Genomic DNA, 24,408 nt, shown 5'->3' with positions numbered 1-24,408 from the left:
TTGTACTAGCATGGAGATGGTGGACATGAAGATGTGTGAAGGGTGTTAGTAATGGGGTGTTAAAACACCATTGCTTTATAGGTGCCCTAATGACACGAACTTGGGTGGGTCCTCTCACGGAGCACTAGTCACATTTAGTTTTGGATATGCAAGCTGTCTAATGCAAATCTCTGACATGCGTGCTTTGGTCATCGAAATTTCAACAATGTATATTATACCTACATGAGCACAATGGTGTTTGAGTTGCCAAATGTTGATGAAGCACTTATAAAACATGCACGTGAAAGGTTGCATGATGCAACAAGCAGTAGTTCATAAGGGAGGTTTAGTGAGAGATGAACAATTTCTAATCTGTATACACTGATGGATATCATCACGAGGGCACCATCCTTTGGCAATAAAATCTAACATGCCTTTCATTGATGATTATACTACATGTACGTGGGTCTATTCATTGAAGGTAAAATCGGATGTTCTATGAGCTCCAAACATTGTATTCCTTACTGTTGATAGGATTGTAGGGTCGGCATTCTTAAAAGGGTAGTATACATCTACAAACTAAGGTGTAAATGCAGTGTGCACAGGAGAACCTGTCCAGTGACAAAAAAGAAACCAGTTACAGTTCCAATCCCATGTAAACCGGCTTTCAATATGGCTTGTGTTAGAGCACTGGACCTCCAATTTTGAGAACATACCACGTACTTTTGCATCAGCACCTAGTTACCATGTCCTAAATGACTCCCTATCAATCAACCCACATGGGCACATACTTGACTACCTGTCCTACTGCTGGCATGATTCCCTCTGTGCATAATTAATGTATCATGTACAACAGGCAGGTAGACACGCATCCACCAAAGGTGTATTGATAATATCATTATCGTGCCTATCTTGTACAAATGCAAGACATTGTGCAACAAGGTCTCATGATCAATTCATCAACCTTTGACATAGGAACTTCAACATAGCCAGACTAAAAGATGTTGATGTCATTGGGCCTTTCCATGCCATTTTTCCACAACTTTAAATCAAGTCAAGGACTTAGACAAAATCTTGTAAAGGCCACTTTGACCCCATAGAATTTAGAAGTAGATAATTTTGTTGATACTATCAAAAGAACACTTCAACAATTTGACACTGTAACATGTACAGAATCTTTTGCCAACTGTGAAAGAGAAATCACATACAAAATACAACAGAGGTTGTCCAACAGGCTGGATAAAGCAGGACTAATCCAATGAGAAACCTTTCCCAGTAGTCAATGTGTGTTAAGATCAATTGCAAATATTCACGAGACCAAATCAACCCTCTAAGAGAACAGTCATCCAATCAACTTGTGGTAAACTGGAAGGTAGACCAAAGCAGCTAAGCCAACTGAGAGGTGCACAGCAGATAATAACACATAAGGATGACTAGCATCATTATTCAAACCCATTAACGGTTAAGAGTAAAACCCAAGGTAGATTCCAGTCTTCCAGGTAATCCCATGTCTTCATGCTGTTGTAAGACAAGATCACTCTGACAATAAGTATTCTGGATCTGCAGCAACAGCAGCAGAAGATGAAGCCCCAATGCAAGGAAACCAGTATCGTCGTTTTCCATCAGAGTGGCCATCATCCACCATAGCTAGTCCTTCCTAAATGATCAAGCCAAATGAAAATATTGTCAAACATAAATTAAAAGTGATCTTTAACACTGAACAAACAAAAAGCATGTGAGAACATGCAATGAACTTACCTTCAGAAGAGTTTCAAGAGCATCACTAGCACGGCCAAATGACCAGGACAGCCTTTTTTCTACTTCCTCCACTGTAGTGTACCCTTGTATCTGGTTTAATATATTCAGATAAGCACTATGTTTTAGGCTAGGCCTGTTCAACATGTTCTTCGTTCTCCAGGAAAAAAAATTGTATTTTAAACTTTGAAAGTTTCTACTCGTAAATTTCAAGTACCTGAGCCAGCTCTAGTATTTGATTGTGATCTTTATTAAGTTCCATTGGAACAGATCGTACTAGCTTCCGTCTACCCACTGTAAACACTTGAAATCCACTGCCTAATATCTGACATGCTTGACCAACAAAGGAGACTTGTGTGGCATCAACTTCGAAGTGCGAAGAATTGACAGATTACAAACACTCCAAACATTTGGAAACCAAAAATCCGAATTCTTGTACCTCAAGTTTACTAATGGCCCGACGACAATCATCCTCTGTGATAGGCTCTCGAGATGCTCTTCGTCGCTTTGATAGCAATGAACATAACTCCTCTAAATCAATCAGGCCACCATTATGAGGTCGAGTAGCAAGGCATATATCAACAATTTGTACTCCTGTTTTAAGTTCACCATAACCAGATAATCAGACCAACAACTTCTAACTGATAAAATTCCCTTTCATACACTGCCAAAAATTCAGCTTAGCCTTCTCTCTCTAAACACACAACAATAATCCATTTATTAGTAACGAACTGGCCTATCAGGTAGCGTTCTGCTATTTCATGTGCAATCATTGATAGACATCCATCATACCTAATTCATAGTAGAAATCACCAATCCCTAACAGCTCAGCCCAGAATCCCTTGTTTGACGCAAGCGGATCAACACCACATTTTGCACACATGGAATGAAATTGTGCTCTGAATTTAGGATTCTTCTTAATATCATTCTGACAATCCCAAACAACACTGTCAGAAGCATAAATTGCAAATAATTGATGAGAGAGAGAAGAGCAGCAGGTATACCTTAACAGATCTCAACTCAGCATATGTTTTTTTCAAAAGCCTCGTTTCAACTTTGACACTTGACACAAACTTGATAATTCAACTCAAAAGTAACCCAAAAAAAATACAAAAAACAATGATAGTTCTCTAACCATGAATGGGTTCATTAATACACTATGAGCTTTTGGACAACAATTTTTCAGCTAAAATCACAGCAAGCAAAATGCACATAACCTAATAATCTATAGGGACATAACCAGATCCCCACATAATGAAATCCCCTTACGCACCGCACCCCTCAACTATGTATGATGCCAATTGACCCTTAATATTTATGTTTCCCACGCCACAGTTTCTAAATACCCAAAAACTCCTTGCAGCTCATTAAACATACTAAGGAGTGTCCTTATTAACCCCAGCACTTAACCATCATGTCCACAAATGCCCACCCCCAGCACCCTGCCACACTGGCCATACAGCCGCAACCCACCACCACTCCCCCAGCTTGCACCCCCCAGGGACCTGCGCCACCCCCCCTGAAGTCTGTAAGAGCCACCTCCACTTGTGCCCGCCCCCCACATTTCATGACCTGTACCCACCATCCCTGCAGACCTGCGCCCACTTTCAGCTGCACACCTGCACACCTAGTCACCTGCACCCACCCTTACATACCTGCACACCTGCATATGTGCACCCACTCTTACATACCTCCACACCTGCATACACACACCCGCCCCCAGCCACCCACCATTGCATCCGTGACCTCCCTCACTGCACATAGCCATTTCCATCACCACACCCCCCCCCCCCCCTGGTGCCAAAAAAAAAAACCCATCCCTTTGCACCTGTCACCTCCACCTGCTTGCCCTGCCCATATCCCAGCTTCATTCTCCTCTCTCCAATACCTCTTCGCCACCCACCATCAGCTGAACAGCAGCTGCTCCCTTCCTTTGTAGCAGCATCCAGCAACACAATCAGGTGGTTCCTCGAAGAAAGCACAATGGAAACCTTTGGGAGCACTCGACAGGTTCCTCAAAGAAATCACAAACCTTTGGGAGCACTCGACAGGTGCCCCACAATCTAGCACCTTGCATCTCGTCCTTACCGAAGAACAGCTCCAATTGCTTTGCCCCACTAAGCAGGAATTGAAGAGGAGACCGCGATCTTCAAACAGGTTGTGGGCCAGTCTCCATCCAGGGTACAGCTTCAAGATCGGCTTCACTCTACCTTGCACATTGGCACCTCGTGGATAGCAGAGGCAGTGCTAATAGGGCAAGGTATCTTCATGGTTTGCATCGCCTCGCTCCCCGATTGTATCCTCGAGAGGTGTCACTTATTTGGTTCTGTGGTATAAAGGCTTCACAATCACAAACTTTGCTCTTCACACTAGATTCCCCAAATATCCCATGACCTCCTCTTCTTCAGGCTTGTGCTCAAGTACCAACAGCTGATGGAGGACTTTGGCATCTTTTCAGCATGGTCCTTCCCCCCTCTTTTGTTGATACAGTGACAAGGGCCAGGGTACTCAAAGGTATGAATGGCAATATCAAACCAAAAGAAGATCCCTAAGTTCCCAAAAATTGTGAAATACACAAGTTTCGACAACAGGTCTTACCTCAAACTTCAAAGAGGTAGTGTCTAATCCCGTACAATGATTCTGAAAAGGAGATAACATAAGTGAGAGAGATGCACTGTGAGGAGAAACATAATATGGAGGACTTTGGCATCTTTTCAGCATGGTCCTTTCCCCCTCTTTTGTTGATACAGTGACAAGGGCCAGGGTACTCAAAGGTATAAATGGCAATATCAAACCAATAGAAGATCCCTAAGTTCCCAAAAATTGTGAAATACACAAGTTTCGACAACAGGTCTTACCTCAAACTTCAAAGAGGTAGTGTCTAATCCAGTACAATGATTCTGAAAAGGAGATAACATAAGTGAGAGAGATGCACTGTGAGGAGGAACATAATATGGTCCATCAAAAAGCTTGGGGACCCGAAGTAAGGCTTGGTTCAAGGGTGTGTGTACATGGCTTAGAGACTGATCAAAAGCCACCGTGGCTCAGAGGCACTAGGCACGTGACTGGAGGCCAAAATACATGGGTATAGCTTTCGGGATCAACTCAGAGGTCATGTGGTAAGTGGTTACAATCCCCCCTAAAATATAGCTCCTAATAGAATCATAAAAGGAAAGTACAAATCGTTTTGGATAGAAATCCACGTAGAGTACCCCACACAGTAAGTATTTGGAAAGGTCTTAAAACATGCATGGGCACGGCCACTGTCTAATTCCAAAACACAATATTTATTTATTTAGGATTTGATTTAAAAAAGCATACTGATAGGGTTCGACATTGTCAAGAGACAATGATTGAACAAATACATTAAGGGCCTTATCAGAGGTGATAGGTGGCTCATCAAAGTCACTATTAGATAAGGTATTAGCAATAGCATATTGGACGTGTTGCTTGTCTTGTTGCTCATCTTTCTTCTTTTAGCATTGATCAATAATGTGACCAACACACTTACAATATCGACACTTGGGCGGTTGTTTCTTGGTGTTAGAGACTGCCCGTGCGATATCAGCATCTTTGTTGCGCCTTTTATCATCCGAAAGGATTGTGACCATTTCTTTATATTTCATCTCTCGAGCGACCTCAAGAGTTGTCAGAGTTTCATGGAATTGTGCTTCTTTCATCAAACTATTAAGTAATATCCTTTTTATCATCGTCATCTAGACGGCCTTTGAGAGAGGTCAATTGTTGGTAAAAAAAGACTTAAATGATCGAGATTATGATTAAGAGTCTCTAAAGGATTGTAGGAGATACTAAACAACTGCATCTTTACAAATAATTTGAAATTATTAATATCTTCTCCAAATGTGGTTTGAAGGTCATCCCGTTCCTCTTTTGCCATTTTTGTAAGATCAAGGTGATGAAGAAGGTTGTCAGAGAGGTCAAGCCCGACGATGGCGAGTACGCTTTCTTTATTCTCAAGCCATTCTTGATGAAGTTATGCATTGCCCCGAACATGCACTTTCATTACTCTCGAGCCATTCTTGATAAAATTGTGCATTGCCCCGAACGTGCTTTGGCTTGTCAGTGGAGACAACTTTCCATGTGCCTTCTCGCATGAGTATGGATCTTTGTCTTCTAGATGGAAAAGCCAACGCCCGAGAATTTTTCAATCGTGATACCATATCTCAACATCCCGATGGTAGATGCCATGAGGAGAGCTCAATTTGAGAAGGGATGAACTCTTGATGAAGAAATTTCAAGAAAGCGGGCTCAAATTTGAGAAGCCCCAATTTTTAATGGATAAATGATGGGAAATTTTGATAAAAATCAAAAATCCCCAATTTCATGTGAACTACCCCTAACAAGCCAATGTTTCAATTTAATTGATTAAAGTTGAAGCTTTTAATTTTGGGCTTAACTTCAAACGTCGGGCCATGTCGGTGATGGGATAGGAGCTGTTGTTGACATGGCCTTGAGGCGTGACAGCCTCCAGGTCAACGGGTCAGATCGCAAACGAAGCCACGACTCGACTGACTGATGGGAGGCAACACCTGGGCACAGCAGCACATGGAAGCGCAGGTAACGGGCAGACAGGCTGGAAGGCGCACGGCGGACCGACACGCACATGGGTAGACTATCAGGGCAGACGCAGCTGAAGACGGCAGAATGTCGGGGCATTAGTACATGTGACAGCTGGCAGGTCTATCGTCAGTCAGGGAGCACCTCAAAAAGGTAGGCTGCACACATGGCTGGAGATAAGACTATGTTGTTGCCGTTTGACAGATAGGTCAATAGCATGAGGCCAAGACGGACACCTTCTTCTTCTTCTTCTTCTTCTTCTTCAGGCTTCAAATTCTTTCTCAGTTGTTGCTGCTGCTGTATTATGAGCTGTAGTTCATAGGATGTGTATCCACGCGGCTTCTTCATTGCATGGGGACACATTAGATCGATTTCTCTGATGCCACTGTAGGGCATGGAGCTGATGTGCGCCCAGCAGGCTATGGAGGATGAAGCTCCATGAGAGAGAGAGAGAGCTCTTGCAAATACACAACAAGCTGAATAGATTGATGTGGTAGTTTGTGATGAAAGTACAAGTGACACTGTTTGAATATATAGGCTAAGGTATCCACCTACATCTTTGACCTTTATTAAATGCTAAGTAGTGTAAAAGGTGTTCACACCTAAACACGCACTTTTACACACAAAAATGTGTTTTCACACACACACATAAATAAATCTAACAAGGCAGCTTGGATAGTCTTCATTGCCATGAGTTAGGCACCAATTCTCAAAGCGTAGGCGCTTTGGGGCTAAGCCCATGGAGCAAGCGAGTACACAAGCATAGCATGATAGCTTCATCAACACCCACCCTCCTGGCCCCCCAAATTCATCACACCACCCTACGCCCCTGCCCACCCCTTGCTTCAACACACCCACCTCTCCCTACTGCCATCCCATGTGCCCCCACCCCCCCCACCCCCAAAACCCCCTCCACTGCACTCTATCCCACACTCAAACCACTCCAATCACCCCTCCATCCCCACCCGTTGCTATCGCCCCTCCCAAAAGCACCTCTTCATCCTTGGACCTCACCCTCCACTAACAAAGAGTGACAAGCCTCATAAACCTGTGCCCTCTCCACGATACCATATTGTCGCCCTTCCCATGAGGCTTCCAACACATCCACCCCATCAGCAGGCCACACCTTTCCACTACATCCTCAACTCCTACCACAAGAGTTCTACCACATCAAACCTTGGACATACATGAGAGTTGCGGGTCGTGGAGATTTCCCACTACTTTTGGAGTTGGGGATCTTCATAATCCACAAGTCCTTTGGAGGTGGGGATCTTTGTAAACCACAAGGCACATCTACTAGCCGCCCCTCGCAATGGGCCAACAACTCCTTCCTCCAAACTTTCCACTTTGGCAATTCAACACAAACCCAAATGGAACAGGACTTGAGAGACTAGGTGGCTGAGCATATCTCCTAGTGGTTTGGAGAAACAAGGTTGGAGTTCTTTCTAGAGCAGTGATGCCTGAGATGCAGGATGGACATTAACTGGCAAAAGGGTAAAGAGACACCACACTTCAATATCCTCCCCCGTGCCTCGCCGTGCTGGAGATTACCTCTGGGCATGATGGAGTGGCCTTTCGCCCAGGCTACCCGATACTACCAGACCTGTAACTTGTAAGGCATGGCTGATAGCCTGGCTCTTGCAAGCACTTGTGGGGGTTCAAGGACCCTCTTCCATCCTTGTACCACCATGGGGGAGTGGAGCTTGCCCTCTAAGCCCATCCCCAATCACTAATGCATGTCACACAGTTCCCCTTCCTCTTTGTCTTTTACCATGCTGAATAGGAACCTGGCCTGTTCAGCAGACCCTAGTGTCTCCTAATGAGAATATACCTAGTACCCTAGAATGTAGACAGCCTTATCCATTATAGTGGGGCAAGAGGTCCCAAGAAGCTGATAGTCTAGCAAGAGCTGCAACCAGCCCTTGCTGGAAGTATTGACATTCTTCTTCTACAGGAGCATAAGCGCACACCCTCCCAGGCCAGCAAAGTGGGGAAGATACTTGCATGTAGTTCTCATACTAGTTCTCTATTGGACCCCATGCAAGGAGTGGTGGAGTATGTACTTCAATTGTCCAAGCTTTCTATCCTGCATGTGGACCACAGGATGATTGTTGTAGGGAGAGATGGTTGCAACTTTACCTGGAAGCATTTCTGCTGGAACCCACCTTGGTTGAGGCTGAAACAGGAACAACAAAGCATAGATATGACGTTGTCTGGAGAATGCTGTGCAATGAGGGCATAACACTCCGGCTTCCTCAGAAAACAATTGGCTTTGATATCTAGAATTCACTCAGTAATGCAATATGCTCATCCAAGGCCTTTTGGCTGGCAATATATGTACTTTGAGACTTATGATGAGTGATCATTACACTCTAGTTACAACAGTTTATATGCATAGTTACTAGAACTTTGAGTACCATAATAAGCATTATCTGGTAAGAAAATGTAATCTTTCTTTTCTACTTTTGGAACACATGGGTGTGACCTATAGTGACTGTAACAATTGCAAATGTTGCATGGAGCATTCATTTGCATGTATTGCCAAGGTATGGTTGCCCTGTTTCAGACTCAGATGCAATCAAGGTTGCTTGCCATTTTTCAAGAGGTGGGTATGTCCGAGGATGTGATTTAATCTTTAGAACTCTCTTTGCCAGATCCAGGACATTGCATGAGTTGTATTGGACATGGGCAGGATCATAAGCAATTGAGGCTCTGTGAGTAAAAACAAAGCTAATGAATGTGTAAGTTTGTGCACACATAATTGACTTAATCAGAATGAAACTTAATAAAAGCTTTGTTTAATTTATTAAATTTGTGTGTGGCCAAAGTTTGGGCTGGGACACCTCTAAATTTAATGAATCAAGGCTAAATAATTAAATGTTAACATTGATTGAGAAACCATTTAAACACACGGAAAAACTGGAACAAGCAAGGAAAGGCGTGAAGCTCGGCTTTTCTTCATTACGTGACCTTTATCTGGGCAGATTGTGGCTGCCACCTACAAATTCATCATCTATTGTTGCTGGTCATGTCTGCCCAAAGGCTGGTCATGTCTTGCCCAAAGGCTGATCATGCTGTCCTGTCTCCCATGCCAGCAATGTTGTTTTGATGCTGGTGATGCTGTTTTCAGCCAGGCAATGTTGTTCCAAGGTAGGCAAGGACAATAGCAGGGTAGACGATGGCTGTTTTGGTGTGAAGAATGCTATCCCAGGCCGAGCGATGTTCCACAATTGCCTGAGCCATTCTGGTACGTTTGTGCAGATTTGCTGAAAATTGAGATCTAAAGCTTACTGGAGAGGTCTGTCGTGACACATTTTGTCAGTTGGGTTTTTCAAGCAAGATCCAGTGTCGAGCAGATTGGTCTTGTTGTCTCTCTGTGGAATCTAAACCATTTTGGTTCAAATCTAGTGCTTTTGGTATTGCCTGGTGAGAGCAGCTAGAGAATAGTGCAAGAGCACAGCAATCCATGAGTAGTTGTACTAGATTAGCCTACTGAGGGCTGAATTTGGAAAGCCAATGAGCAAGGCCTTCTGAGAGGTAATAGTTGTACACAACTTGATAATGATACAGAAATAACACAAGGGGCGCTAGGCTTTGGGGGCCAATCTTCCTTTGTATTCAAGTATAGGAGCATTCTAGCTCCATTGTTTGATTTTTTTCTTCTTTTGTTGGTTGCCGAAGTTCTGTTTTTAAGAATAAATGCTTGCAAGTTAAAGATCATTGCCCATGGTTTCACCAACAGCTCTCTTAGAGCATGTGGAGTCACAACGCCCCATTCCATCGAATAGTTGTTATAGCTTAAATACCTAAGCTTTTGCATTCTTGTATATCACCTATCCTCACATATGTGATTGCTGGTTTACATCATCGCTAGTTTTCAACAGCTATTTTGGAACTCTGGATTCTGCCAAACCTTCATGAAAGCTTCATCGTGCTGGACTTCTTGTCTTGTCCACTTCAAAAAAGATGAAGATGAGCAGAGAAAGAAGCAAGTGCAATACCTAGGCTAAAGCTTCTGCAAGAGGAAACAATCACTCTATCACAAATCCATAATTTGGGAAGTTGGACTGTTGAGAGAAATCAAAACAGTATACATCAATGCTAATCAAACTAAGTCCCCAAGCCAAAAATAAGAGAATGCATACACATGTTAGATCAAAAAAATAAATGCAAAAAGTTTTGTTAGTTGTTACCTTGTGCTTTCTAGCGAACTCTTCAAGTTGAGTCCTAAATGTGCTCAATTGTTCTTTCATAAAATCTGTCCTAAGTCTAGCTACATTTTCACCAAGTAACTTGTATTGATCCTGCAATAAATTGGCTACTTTGGTTAATAGACAATACAACTTAACAACTTTTGCATCACAGTTAGCAGATTAAAGACAATTTTGATAATGAAAATGCAACATGATTGACAACACATTGTGTCAAGTTTGCTTCATAGTTGAAATGAAATCTTACCAATGGCATCAAGAATTAACAAGCTACAAGTTTGAACATTTTTCAGATTAAAAAGATGATAAATTAACCTATGCACACAAAAGAAAACTTAAAGGACACAATTGCTCCACTCAAGTCTAAAAGACGCCACCAGCATTGGCAGCAAACCCTCCATGGGACATGTATATGTGCAAATGTCACTCTCTAGAAACAATGCATGTAATTGTAAAAAGGTTCTTGTATCTAAGCTGTAAGGTTGGTTAATGTGACAAGATGGAGAAACAATATTAAGAGTTGTGACTGTCAGAATAAACACATACAGGATTTATGAGGAACAGCAAACTATGCAGACCTAAGACAGATGTGAACCAAAATAGTGTAGCGGCTTAGGCCAATTAATGTGTTTGAACCATAGTCGCAAGGCTGTTTCCGAGTCTAGAAATAGACAAACAGTACTTCCAAGTGCCTGGGTGCTAGAAGTGGTAAAAAATGGGGGAAATGAGGTAAACGAATAGGAAAGAAGTAGGAAACTGACAAGAAACATGTTAGATTTTGCCAATTCTATGGGCAGTGCCCAATGTTTTAGTCAATTAGTTTGCAGTGTGAACACAACTAATTAATAAGTTGTCATTACATTCAGAGTTAGTTCTAGAGCTAGCTGACTTCAGTTAAGTTAGGGATTTGGTCTACCTTAGACCTAAGGGTTGTACTTTCATCAATTACTTTTCAGTTCAGCAAGTACACTCAATCATTTCAGCTCACACTATCTACTCACACTCTCTCGTTTCTCTCTCCTCCATAGCTGGTTCAATTTCCAACATTTGGTATCAGAGTCATACATGAACAAGTTCCGTGTGCACACAGGTTCTGTTCAGCCACAATCAGCCAGTGCCGCTCCACTCAAGGTCCTGCAACTAACAGCTCAGCTCGTCAGCCTGTGAGGAAGAGGATGAGGAGCTGCCAAAAAATCACTGCCTCCGATAACTGGTTACACCGCCCATGCCAGTGCCACTGCTGCACCTATCTCAGCCCCTGCTGCCTGCCCTACTCAGCTGCGCAACCACCCTGGTTTGCAGCACTGCACCACTTGACTCCAGCCAGGTGCTTGCACCACTAACCTCCAAATCTGTGCTGCCTGCCTCCAGAGCTGTCACCGCCAGCTGCACTACCTGTGCGCCACCCTGTCCGGCTCGTCGCCATCTCCAGTCAGTCCACCACTGCCTGCTATTTTTGCAGCACTACCATCTAGCTGCCCTTTGCTCCTGCAGCACTGCCCCAGCCTGCACATGCAGCACTCCCACCCTGTCTGCTACCACAACACTGCTCACAACCTGCACCCCCAGCTGTGCCACCTTCTGCAGCCTGTTGCGCACCTCAACCACTTGACACACAACACGAGGAAGTGAAAACACCCGGAAATTCGGAGCTTTTGCCCAAATTGAAGTCCTACGTGTGCATCTTCACCCAAAGTGCCGACATTGTGCAATTTCCTCAAGATTTGAGCAAGAAATTTGGGGCTTTCCGACACGCATTCAGAGGTGCCCTAAAGTTGCTGGTTGCTGTCGACATGCATCCTAAGGTGACATTCCATCAGATTTTCGGGCTGTAAGTATAAAATCTCTTCAATTTCTCAGAATTTCTTTACAGAGATTTGGGGCTTTTGCATGGCATGCATCCCAAAGCAGTGGACATGAGCTGCAACAGCATTATCTTGTTGTTTATGTAAGATTGGGTAGAGAATTTTGTATAAATTTGGAAAATTGCAATAAAAATTGGGGATTTTCAGCATTAAGTTACTACATTTCATGTTTGGCACACATCTTGAGGCATATGCAGTCTCCTGTTGCTGCCCTTGCTCCTCCTACAACAAATCACAAGAGATGGGATTGGAAGGATGCACATGCTTTGTCATTGATTGCCTCATCAGTTAAGAGAGCTCTTATACCTCATATGTAGTCATGCAAGATTATACCTCACATACAGTCATGCAAGACCTCTAAAGCAGCTTGGAATGTCTTGGAATGCATGTTTGCAGCTCGTAATGAAGCTAGATCTCTTGCTTATGAAGAGAACTGACTAATGCACATATGGATGAGGGTGATGGCATGGCTCATCACCTTGCACACTTGTAGGACTTACATGAGCAGCTATTGAATACTGATGAAGTTATTTTGGATGCAGAAATGGTGAATGTTACTCTAAATTCGCTTCCAAAGTCTTACCTTGACTTCCATACCTCACTAAATTTATCTTTTTTTAGGGGGGAGCATCCCCTTACTTTTGTGGAATTGGAAGGCCTCTTATTACAAGAGGAATAGACTCAGAGAAATGTTGCTATGTGTTCAAGTGAAATAGTCATGCTCTCTAAATATAAAGGCAAGGGAAAAGCAAAACAGTATATAAAAAATCAGCCCAAGGCTGATATGGAACAACCATCTAACAAGGCTGCCCAAGACATAGAAAAGACAAAAGAAAAAGGGGAAATGCCACTACTGTAAGAAACCAAGACATGGCATTGATGAATGCATGAAAAGGTTGGCCAAGGAGAACTCCGATTTAGCTGTCTAGGAGACATCTACCACTCGGTCTTTAGATGGGGATGCTACAACCCATTTTGTAGAGGACTGTGCATTCTTGATATGCTGTTATGACACTTCCATGACTGATAGTGTATTTACTGTTGCTGAAATGCAGCATACTTGGTATTTTGACAGTGGGCCATCTAGGCATATCACTTCAACAAAGTATTTGTTCACATCATTGCATTTAACTCCTGCAAGGAAGGGTTACATATACTAATAACAGTAGTCATGATGTTTGTGGCATTGGTTCAGTGCTGATCACTACTGCAAATGGCTTAGATTTTATGCTTCCAGATGTCTTCTTTGTGCCAAAGACTCTATTATCCATTTCAGCTTTTAATAAGCATGGATTTCAGGTCATCTTTGAGAATAACAAGTGTATTGTCAAAGATAGAGAGCATGACTACACTCTTCGATTGTCAGGTATCTTGTATAATGGCCTATTTTTGTTGGACACATATGAGAGGAGTTCTAACTTCTCACAATACTCTGACAGTTAGCACTCTTATGCCTACTATGCAAAATGCAAAGCTATGGCATGCCAGATTCGGTTATATGAGTTGTGACAATCTAATGACTCTTGAGCATAGTCAAATGGTGGATGCCTTACCTCCTATAGAGACCCCACCTCCCAATGCATAGGTTTGCTTTCAAAAAAGATGGTGCTATGTGTGTTATCCAAAAATTGCAACTAATACACTCGGATATATGTGGTCCCATGAGGACACAAGCACTTGGAGATCATCTCTATTTTGTCACTTTTATAGATGACTACTCTCTATGGGTGAATGGACTAAAAGTAAAATCTAATGTATTTATGCATTTTAAACATTTGGTTGCTAAGCTTTAAAAGTGCAAACACTTCACACAAATAGAAGGGGGGGGATATATGTTTTGTGCTTTAGAGACATTTTTGCTTGAAACAGGTATCACACATCAATCCACTATGAGGATGACCCCTCAATAGAATGGGGTTGTTGAAAGAAAAATTTAGACTCTTATGGAATTAACCAGATATATGCTTAAGAGCAAAGAGCTGCCATGTAAGTTTTGGTTAGAGGGTCTTTAGTGTGCTAATCATGTCTTGAATCGTGCACCAACAAAGACACTAAAGATTATCACACCTTTTGAGGCTTGGCATGGAAAGCATGGAAAGAAACCAGAAGTTGATCACTTTTGTGTGTTTGGATGCATAAATTATGCACGTGTGCCAAAGGAGCTTCATAGCAAGCTCAATGACAAGGCCATAAAATGCATTAGGCAAAGGCTATTGGTTGTATGATCCATGCACAAAGAAAGTGTTTATCAATAGAGATGTAATCTTTGCTGAAAATGCAGCCTTTTCGCATAATCAATTTGAAATGCCAACCACTTTGGGTAATGTATTTGAAGGCCTCTTACTACTTTCTTTGGGGTCCAAGCCTATTGTCAATGGTCGGACGGACTTATAACAAAAAGTTGTTGCGGCACCAAATGCTCCCCGACAACAAGTATTTGATGATGCTTTGCCTCCAATAGTAGGACATGCGATACAATAAGTAAATGCAGTAAACATGGTCCCAACTTAGCAGTTACAAACTCTCCAGTAAGAGTAAAATAGATGCTCCCTTGCCTCAGCACACTAGAAGGGCGACTAGACATGCAACACATCGTGCAAGGGGAGCTCACTGTTAGATGATGATGAGCCTACTTCCTTGGAAGAAGCCTAGCAAGATATACATATTGAGAAACCACTTCTTCAGTTTACACACTTCATTTAGGGTTCCGCATTGATAACCCCAAAAAGGATTGGTGTCCACATTTTAGTGCCACTTTTTCAATGAACGCCCACTCATTGCTATGCCACCCTAGCCAACTTATGCCTATAAATAGGCAGTCACTTCATTCATTCATTCTTCACCCCTCTTCCTTGGTCTCTCCCACACTCTTCCCTCTTCACTCCACTGCTACCCATACCCCTACTGGGAGACATCGCAGTTCGTGGTCACCCTTCCACTTCTCCTTCAAGCACCCTATTTCCTCATTATCAAGTCTATGTTTGGAGGCTTTCCCCATCTTGGCAACAAGTTTATGCAACTTGGCATCAATTTCTTCCACACACACATCGGTCTTCGCCAATTGACGTCATCATCCACTTTGCGTTTTCATCATCTAAAGGCTCTCCACCAGTAGGCGTTAGCTTCCATCTACGTAGCATCACCCTAGCATCTGCATTTTGCAATTTGGAGTCCTTCCTCTAGCTAGCGCCATCTTCTGTGGCTTGGCGTCAGTAATCTTGCACCTGGCAACAACATCCACAACCTAGAGTCAGTGATTTCATCTACATTTGCAGCTCGTCTCCATCAAACATTTGCATTTTCAGCATTCAGATCTTTGGGATTTGTGTTTGTTGCTCGAGACATCTCCCCAGCATCAAAGGACTGGTTCAGTCCCTTGATAGTTGGTGATCATTTTCCTCATCTCCTGACAGCATCAGAGTACTACAGTTTACTCCATCGACAATTGTTATTCACCTTCTAATGATTACTTTGATAGCCCCCTACCCAAAGGATTGCGTTTCGCTCCCTTCACTGTGTAAATTGCAACAGGTACTACCACCTGATTTAAATAGGATAGTGCACTTGTCTTCTAAGCTTCAGCTCCACTATATCAGCTTTTTTTCTCATAGCATGATTTAGTATATCATCACCATATTGTTCTTGTGTTTCTAAGTTTCTCTTCTCTCTTAGTGTTTGCCGTGCACACTCTGTGTTTCTCCCCACAAACCCTACTATCTCTCTGCACTGTCATATATTTTGACATGATATTAGAGCATACCTATTATTTTGACAATACATTGGATGCAAGCCATGCAAGAAGAATTGGATTCTATTGCAACCAACAATACTTGGGATCTTGTTGAGTTGCCACTTGGCAAGAAAGCCATTGAAACCAAATGGGGACTATAAGCTGAAGCGCAAGGCTAATGATACTATAGAGAAGTACAAAGCACGTTTAGTAGCCGAAGGCTATGCATAGTAGAAGGGCATAGATTATGAGGAGACATTTGCTCCTACATCCCATATGATTAGATGTGTCATTGCTATGGCTGCAAATTATGGTTGGAAGGTACATTAGTTGGACATCAAGACGGCATTTTTGAATGGTAACCTACATGAGGATATTTATGTGTCACAATGAAACCAACTTTCCTTCTTGGAAAGGGCCATAATTCCCTAGTTAAGCACTTAACTACAGCAATCAACAAATGAATATAACTTAAAATGCACAAATTACCTTAATAATCTCGAACATTGGACACCCTGTTGGCTCCAAAACTAGTGCCCCTTGTGGTATTTCTTTAACTTGATTGCTAATGGAATGAGTACAAGCTGAGATTCACAATCTCTTTTGCTTGTAGCCACCTTATGAAAGGTTCTATACACCTAGAGGGCCTTTGTAAGTCAATCATCCCAATCACGACAATATGCGGCAATTATCCTTCTTAGGATCGAGCAGAGAATTGCGATTGGTAACTTTGACTTAGTTATTGGCTCTAGGGTAATAGGGTGTGGATTTACGATGTCATATCTTGTACAACTCTATCAACTCTTCCATAATCTTATTGAGAAAGTGAGTATCTCTGTCCCTTACAAGCTCGAGGGGACTGCCAAAACGGGTAATGATATTCTTGTATAGGAACAAGGCCACACTATTGCCATCATCCCGCTTGAGAGCTTTGGCTACTCCAAAAAGCCTCTTTCTTAGGGTCACATCTGATACCAACTGACCACCAAAACCCAATGAGCATAACTTATCACAACTTTTGCATTTGACACCCACTGCATCCTCGGGGCCCTTGGCCTATTACCATGAAATTGTTAGCCTGCTCTTTATCATTCTCAGTCTGTCATCTCCTGGTTGTGAGCTCCTGTCAGAGTCTGACAGGAAACAGAGGAGCTCTGTCAGTTCATTTTGTGGCTGCTCTGGTTAGCCAGCAGCCTTAGGTGTCATACAGCCCAAACTGGGCTGTTTTTTTTGTCCAGACTGCCCATTTTCTGGGCAGTCGGCCAGATCTGACCAAAGTCCGCCAGATCTGGCTGGTCGGCCAAATCTGGCCAGGTCGGCCAGTTTGCTGGCCTGGGGGCTATATAGAGCAATCCCCCCAGTCATTCCAGCATCATGCTCTGCAGGTTCAGCACTGCCTCCGTCGTCTCCGTCTCCGACATTGGTGCTGCCACTGCTTCCAGTCTGTCCTGGTTCCCTCACTGACGCTCCGGGCTGCGTGCAGGGACTGCTCTGTCCATTTCAGTGTATTCAGCATTCATCTCAGTCAGTGCAGACTTACTTCCTTCATTCTCTGCTTTCTCTCTCCTCTCCTCTGTGTTCGTGTTCTTCTTCCGTTGCGCACTCTCACAAAAATAACTGCCATGTGCAACATGTGTTAAACAACCTTGCACATTTTATTAATAACTTAATTAAATGTTATCAACAAGATTAAAGTATCTCAAAATTTTATGTCCTCATGACACACAACCTCCAAGGTTTCTAGTTAAAGGTAAAGACCACATGGTTTGCAAATTGCATAAAGCTATTTATAGCTTAAAACAAGCTTCTTGTGCATGGTATGCTAAGATTGATGCTTATTTGGCTAGCACTGGATTCACAAATAGTCCAACTGTACCCACTCTACATTAAGAATAAAGGGAGGAACATACTGATTATGATTCTATATGTAAATGATATGCTACTCACCAGACCAAATGAGCATAAAATTGCAAATTTCAAGGCTGAACTGAAATATGCTTTTGCTTTATCGAGGAACACAAATGAAAGGGTACAACAAAGTATGAACTCAACAAAACACAATTAGGGTTTGGATAATAAACAGACAATGAACACAATGAAGATCATAAATGAATGAATCTCAATAATACAAAGCTCATGCAACAAACACACTATGTAGTGAATGAATACTGCACCCTGAACTCTCATGTCTCGAGAAATGAGGCATAGGTAATGAGTTGGAGAGTGTGTCATACTCTTGACAGGTCCTAATTCGCAACAAGGCAGCCTCCAAGATGTCGAGTAGCAGCAAACGCAGTAAAAGATGATGATCCGTCAGTGTCGGACATGCAAAGGAGAGAAAATTGTCGGTGCAAAAGTTGATGATGACATGGCAAGCTGTATGGCAGCCAGCACGTCAAAATGCAATAGTTGTTGCAATCACGAAGGGTAGGGCAGCAGCAGCAAGTGTAAAGGCAGCAATTGCTGCCACGTGGCAGCTGGTGACAATGGGGAGAGTGAGCAGCAGCAATCAACAAGGCCGGACAACAGCAGTAGATGTTATAAACTGCATGATGAAAGCCGAAAACGAGTGCCGGATGGATATAGACAATAATGGACAGCCTCAACTAAGATGTCCTCTCTGAACAGGGTGTGGGTAACGAAGTTAGAGCACCTAAAACCTACAAAAACGAAATTCACTAAATGAGAGGGCACGCTGTCTATTTATCAAAAGTTTGGGACCTCCCAAGGGTTTACATGTGGGATACTGAAACTCTCTTGAACCACTCCCGATTAAAAAGAATGGTTAAAATTTATTAATGAGCTTGAGTTTTGAGACTGTTTAATTAAAGCTAATGGTTATTTAGCTCAATACCCCTCTCAAGCCCAAAACTGGAACTAGAAAGGGACATAAACAAGCCCAAGCCTTTTTTCTTTTCTTTTCCCCAAGATATCCCGCCCCAAAGCAGCTAGGGTATCAGGCAAAGGGTGCACATTGGCTGCCCACTGACTTACCAAGACTATATAGGTGATGGTTATCTTACCAAGGAAGCCGAAGTGTTCACCCCAAAAAGGACAAAGCGTGATGGTTATCTTACCAAGGGAGCCGAAGTGTTCACCCCAAAAAGGACAAAGCATCGGACAAAGGGTGCATCACCTGCCCAATGAACTACTATGTCCTGAAAAGGCGGATGGAAACACAAAGGACTCTCTCTCTCTTGCTCTTTCTTTTTTTGGAGGGCTTTTTATTTTGTTTTTAAAAAGATTTATCATTGAGCGAGGGTTCCAAATAAGTTTTCGCTCGATTGAGTAACAATACCCAAGGGGAGATACAAAGATGGTCTGCCTCAAGACCTTCACAAAACAAGCAAACCTATCCCAACCACTATTGGGTGTCAATAATGAAGGTAATAGTCTCTGTGTGGGAGAATCTATGGTGAGTATGTGGAGAGGCAAAAAAGATGTGCCGATAGCAAGCTAGATAAGCTAAACGAGGAAGGAAGATTGCCTCAAAGACTACCATGTGCAATCCCAAGAATATGGTGAGTCTAGAGCCAACCCCTCCAAAGATTGAAAGGGATAAATGCACACAAATGCAAGTTTACAAGAACAAAATGCTAATGCACTAGGGTTATGCAAGAGGAAGCATGCTCATGCAAAATGTGATGCAACGGTACCACTTGGACACTAATCTCACAGGGGAATTGTTCACTTGTCCAAGTGTCCTTTTACAATCATAGTTATCTTAATGATGCCGTTGAAGATACAAAGTACAATATACATAATGTCTCAATCAAGAGAAATTGCTAACGACATCCTATCACCACCAAGAGAAGAAAGCCACCCCCTCTTGATTGACCACCTTGGTCAATATATTTACGAAATTTTCTGATGAAGACACAAACTCTAGACGTACGGTGCCTAGCTTAACCTGCTCTCTAGTAAAGTGGAAATGGATGCCAACATGCCACATCCAAGGTGTGATAATGGGGTTATCAACTAGTGTAATCACACTCTGGTTGTCGTAGCACAAGGGAACTAAATACCACCATGAAGCTCATCATGTAGATGGTCTCGGTGGTAACGTCAAAGAAAGCCCTATACTTGGCCTCGGCCATTGAAGCCACTACTATCTCCTGCTTATGGCTAGCCCAAGAGATGGAAGCCATGTCCAAGGGAAAGAGGTAGGCTGTAGCAATAAGAATAGTTATATCTCAAATATCTCAAAGCACAAAGACATATAATCCAATGTGACATCCTAAGTACAATGAAATACTGCTTGAGCAAAGTAACAGAGGAAGCTAAATCTGGCCTAGTGTGAATTGATACGAGCAATTTCCCTACTACAAATCTATAGGTATACTCGTTGTCAAAGGGCTAACCTAGGGTATCCTTAGACAAGTAGACAATGGAATCGAGAGGAATGGCTACATGCCATGTCCAATCCTCGCAATACTATTCCACCAACTGAAGAGCACACTTGTGAGAGTGCGCAACAAAAGACAACCACGAACACACACACATTTAAGAAAGAAATCTGCACTGACTGAAAAGAATGTTGAATACATTGGAGAGGACCGATCAGTCCCTGCATGCAACCCAAGGCATCAGTGAGGGTACTGGATCACGCTGAAATAATGACAGCAGCACCGATGGTGATGGAGATGGTCACAGTGACAGAGACGGAGAATATCCAGCCTGCTATCCACAATGGAGATGGAGAAGATTGCAGACACCTGATGGAGGATCTACCAAGGAACAGAATAAATGATCTGCCAACTAGTAGGGGGCAGCTATATATAGCGAAAGACCCCAAAAACTGGCCGACCAGCAAAATGGCCTCTAAATCTAGTCGACATGCTGAATAATATCGTAGGGCTGCAATAAATGCAGTCTGACTGTACAGAAAAATCCAGCAAATACTGACATGCCATCCTGGGCAATCCAAGCAAGCACTGGCGGCTAGAAATTGTAAATCATAGCCATATCCTTTGAAGAGTGATCCTGCTGAGGAAAGAAAGCTTATCCCTCATGTCCTACAATCTATTAATGTGATCCTTCATGGAAGGAGAGTCATCAAAAGCAAGCATCCATAATTTCTTCTCAAGAGTAATCCAATGGACAAATATCTTTTGATGGTATAAAAAAGTAAGCTTTGTCCACACTTTCCGCTACCTGCTACAACATGCACACATGCGCTAGGATAGAATCCTGTAAGCTCATAAAGAGGAAAGACCAAGCTCTAAAATTGAGCCAATTCCATAGGGTTGCACAATCGATTGTCAACCCCACTCTGAAATTCTCCACAACGGGGAATAGGGTGGGTAATAAACTTCGAGAGATCAAAGTTGTCAAGAACACATTCCAGCTTACATGACCAAAGCGAATAATTTGATCCGTCCAAATGGTTTTCTTTGGCAAGAGAAGGAAGAACAGACACTTGCACTGACGGTGCCATCATAGGCATCCAAGGGCCAAAAGGACTGCATACCATCCATGTATCCCATACATACCTAGCAAATGAACATCACTTCCAAATATACATTTCATGTATTATATACATGTCAATAACCTTGCAAATGTATAGTTTCAGAGCCTAGGTGCAAACCATACCATATGTGTACCGACTCACAGTGACTAATACACTAAATAGTCATCCCAATGGCAGAAATACTTTCAACATACACTACCTTAGATGCAAATCAAGTACATCCGAGATCAACTACGTAACCGAGTTGTCCATCACTAGGAGAGTGGAGATGCAACCTCCTTATAGAACATCAGGTAATGCCCTAAACTTTCTATGCTTTGTTGAGCTTGAAAGAGCCCCATCCAATCGGCTTTAACTAAAATATATCAAGGTAAAGTGCATCACTAAGGATGATCTACCAAGTCACCCTCCTCCATCCATTGCATCCTTTCATAGATGAAACAATGCTAAAGCTTCACCAAAAATACATGGAAACTTTACCTCTAACTTTACTTGCCTTTTATAATGAGATGACATTGGATACAGATATACTTTGGTTTTGTCTCATAGGCCACATTGGCTTTTTGTAGACATTCTCTCTCTCTCTCTCTCTCTCTCTCTCTCTCTCTCTCTCTCTCTCTCTCAAAAGTGTTGTCAATCTAGACAAAAGGTAGAAAAGTAGTGGATCTATTTGACTCTAGTTAGGGTGACGTGGTCAGTCTATCTCTACCTGCCAGCTCTCCTCTGCAAAGTGCATGCAAGAAGGTGCAAGGTTTGCCATGTCTCATTGTCCTTTCAACACAGCTTTAAGAAATGTTACAAAGCAAGGCCCTCTCCAAAATGGGTAGGGTCTTCCTTAAGCAAATAGCCATTGCAAAGTCTTTCTTCAAGTGAGTTTAACAAGTGATTCTAACTGTATATATCAATAATTTGCAATCTGAATTTCTTTGGGCTATTTGGATAGTGGTAATCTTCATTGGATAGTTGTACTCTTCAAAAACTATTAAAGTTCAGAAACAAAAGGGCAATCCTGCATCCCTTTGAATAAAAGCCCAAACATGCTATTTAGACATGAATCCAAGACACCAGCATCCATTGTATGACAATAAAATTACATCACGAATTTGGTTCGATAGGGGGTGTGGTGCACCTCCCTTCTAAATATCAGTCGAATGAGAAAGGCAAGGACCATACTAGCATTGTTCTTTGCATAGATAGGAGTGCATGCTAATCAGATGATGGAGCTTGATCACACTAGATCATCCTCCTCAAAGACCCTACCAAGGGGAGGACCAGCCAACTGTTGAAGTGGACAATAGCTTGGACTCAAGTTGGTTACACACCAAATGGCAAATGCCCAACTTGTAAGCTTTAACCAATCAAAACACTTATTTATGGGTTGGGTATCCACAGGCCTTTACACACTGGACAGGACATGACTTGTTGTTTACCTACTAAATAGGTGAACTCCCCACCCACATTTGGATGGAGAGTCTCCCTTGCCCACTTTGTAAAGTGGCAGACAAGGGTGCACTTTTCGCATTCGTTACCAATTGAATATTTATAACTTTGTTATTTTTTACTTTTTCATGAACTATGTCCATTTGGTGTGTAAAAATACCGCACCCATGTCCATGCCAAATTTCAAAAAGTGCATGCCCACACCCTCGGCTAGGGTTGGCCGTCCATCACTTGGTGTGTAACCAGCCTTACAAGGACACACCATGTGAACATAGGTGCCCAAGATGGACCCAGCATGTCTTGATCACACAACCTCACCGGTATGAGCTCAAGCTTTTGACCTCTAGGAATTTAACTCCTCAAAAGTAAAGTGACTCCTGCTTTCATAGAGTCTACTGTTTTCGATTTGTATTTGGCCTTACCAGTTATCTTCCAGCACGAAATCCTTTCAGGCATACATAAAAGTGTTACAACACAAGTATCCATAATGAGAAAATCATCAAGAAGCCCAAGGATTTGAATAAGAATCTGTTCGATTATCAAAACTAGATTGTGGCTGTCTCATCTAAACAGAACAACAGCATGCCATGTTTTGAAATGGATTGCAGTGCAATCATTTCTCCTGTACAGACCATCATTCAGCATACTAACTTCCAGCTACAAAGGATTATCTCACGCACCCGTGCAGCCACAGCCGTTTGAAGACCTGAAATTCCTGGACGGCGTCTCATGTTTGAGAAATCCCCTGCAAAGGTGAAACCAACGGCATTCGTTAAGGTCCCAATAGCTAGTCGATTTCAATATTTCATTCCCCTTTCTGGATATCCATTAGGAACACTAGTTACGCACCGTGTTCCTCAGTAGAAGTGGGCGCAGTTGACGTCAGAGCTCCCCCTGCAGATGCAATGCTCGGCGTCGATGATCTGCTACCCGAAGAAGGTAAGTAGAAGAAGAAGAAGATGGCCTAGAACTACATCAGTCGTGCTGTGATTGTCGGAATTGGCTGACATGCTCATTATCGATGATCACTGCTATTTGATTTGGTGTAAACCCATGTGGACATACGGTAATTTGATTCACAAGTCAGGAAGCGATCGAAAAGTGCGGCTCATCCCAGGAGAATAACTACGTTGGCACTTCCAGCCAGGATTAGGTTTTGGGATTTTCTTTATTAGATAGACAATTCCAGGTGGGTATTAGTAGTTCTGCCTAGCCCTTTGGGGGATCCTTGTCAAAGTGGGAGGAGTTAGGTAGGGAGATGGTGCTTTAGAAATAACCTCGTCACTCTATTTAGTAATCTATCATTAAAAAATTTTAATGAATATGTAAGTCACTATTTGGTTTTTTTAAGTTCTCCTTATGAGCATCCACGATGACCTT

The 24,408-nt window shown here is 42.6% G+C and overlaps 1 protein-coding gene across 2 annotated transcripts; it reads right to left on the bottom strand.

The window, feature by feature from the left end:
* Positions 1-1,052: 1,052 nt before the first annotated feature.
* VPS22 (EAP30/Vps36 family protein) lies at positions 1,053-24,190 on the bottom strand. Of its 2 annotated transcripts, XM_087682503.1 has the most exons (8): positions 23,878-24,190; positions 23,709-23,773; positions 10,506-10,616; positions 2,527-2,662; positions 2,174-2,328; positions 1,952-2,059; positions 1,738-1,827; positions 1,057-1,636 (listed from the first exon to the last, which is right to left on the bottom strand). In XM_087682503.1, exons 2-8 carry the CDS (start codon positions 23,757-23,759, stop codon positions 1,514-1,516), a joined length of 774 nt encoding a protein of 257 aa, XP_087538629.1. In that variant the 5' UTR covers positions 23,760-23,773; positions 23,878-24,190; the 3' UTR covers positions 1,057-1,513. The 2 variants fall into 2 exon arrangements, with proteins under 2 accessions (XP_087538628.1, XP_087538629.1); XM_087682502.1 differs by lacking the exons at positions 10,506-10,616; positions 23,709-23,773; positions 23,878-24,190 and adding an exon at positions 6,457-6,826 and having other exon boundaries at positions 1,053-1,636.
* Between the last annotated feature and the right edge of the window lie 218 nt (positions 24,191-24,408).

This window comes from Lygodium microphyllum, chromosome 8 (genome assembly GCF_053477565.2).
Source record: "Lygodium microphyllum isolate KBCC chromosome 8, Lygodium_microphyllum_v1.1.10, whole genome shotgun sequence".
Classification (NCBI taxonomy): Eukaryota; Viridiplantae; Streptophyta; class Polypodiopsida; order Schizaeales; family Lygodiaceae; genus Lygodium; species Lygodium microphyllum.
Note: the sequence above shows the minus strand (reverse complement) of the source record. Positions and strands in the feature narration are given on the sequence as shown.

Bases quoted from the DNA above. Each gene is read 5' to 3' on its own strand.
- VPS22 (XM_087682502.1), bottom strand. From the start codon at position 6,708: ATGCCCTACAGTGGCATCAGAGAAATCGATCTAATGTGTCCCCATGCA. The intron at 2,329-2,526 runs GTATGATGGATG...AACTTAAAACAG, and splicing joins TGATTTCTACTATGAATTAG to GAGTACAAATTGTTGATATA. The intron at 2,060-2,173 runs GTACAAGAATTC...CAAGCATGTCAG, and splicing joins GGGCCATTAGTAAACTTGAG to ATATTAGGCAGTGGATTTCA.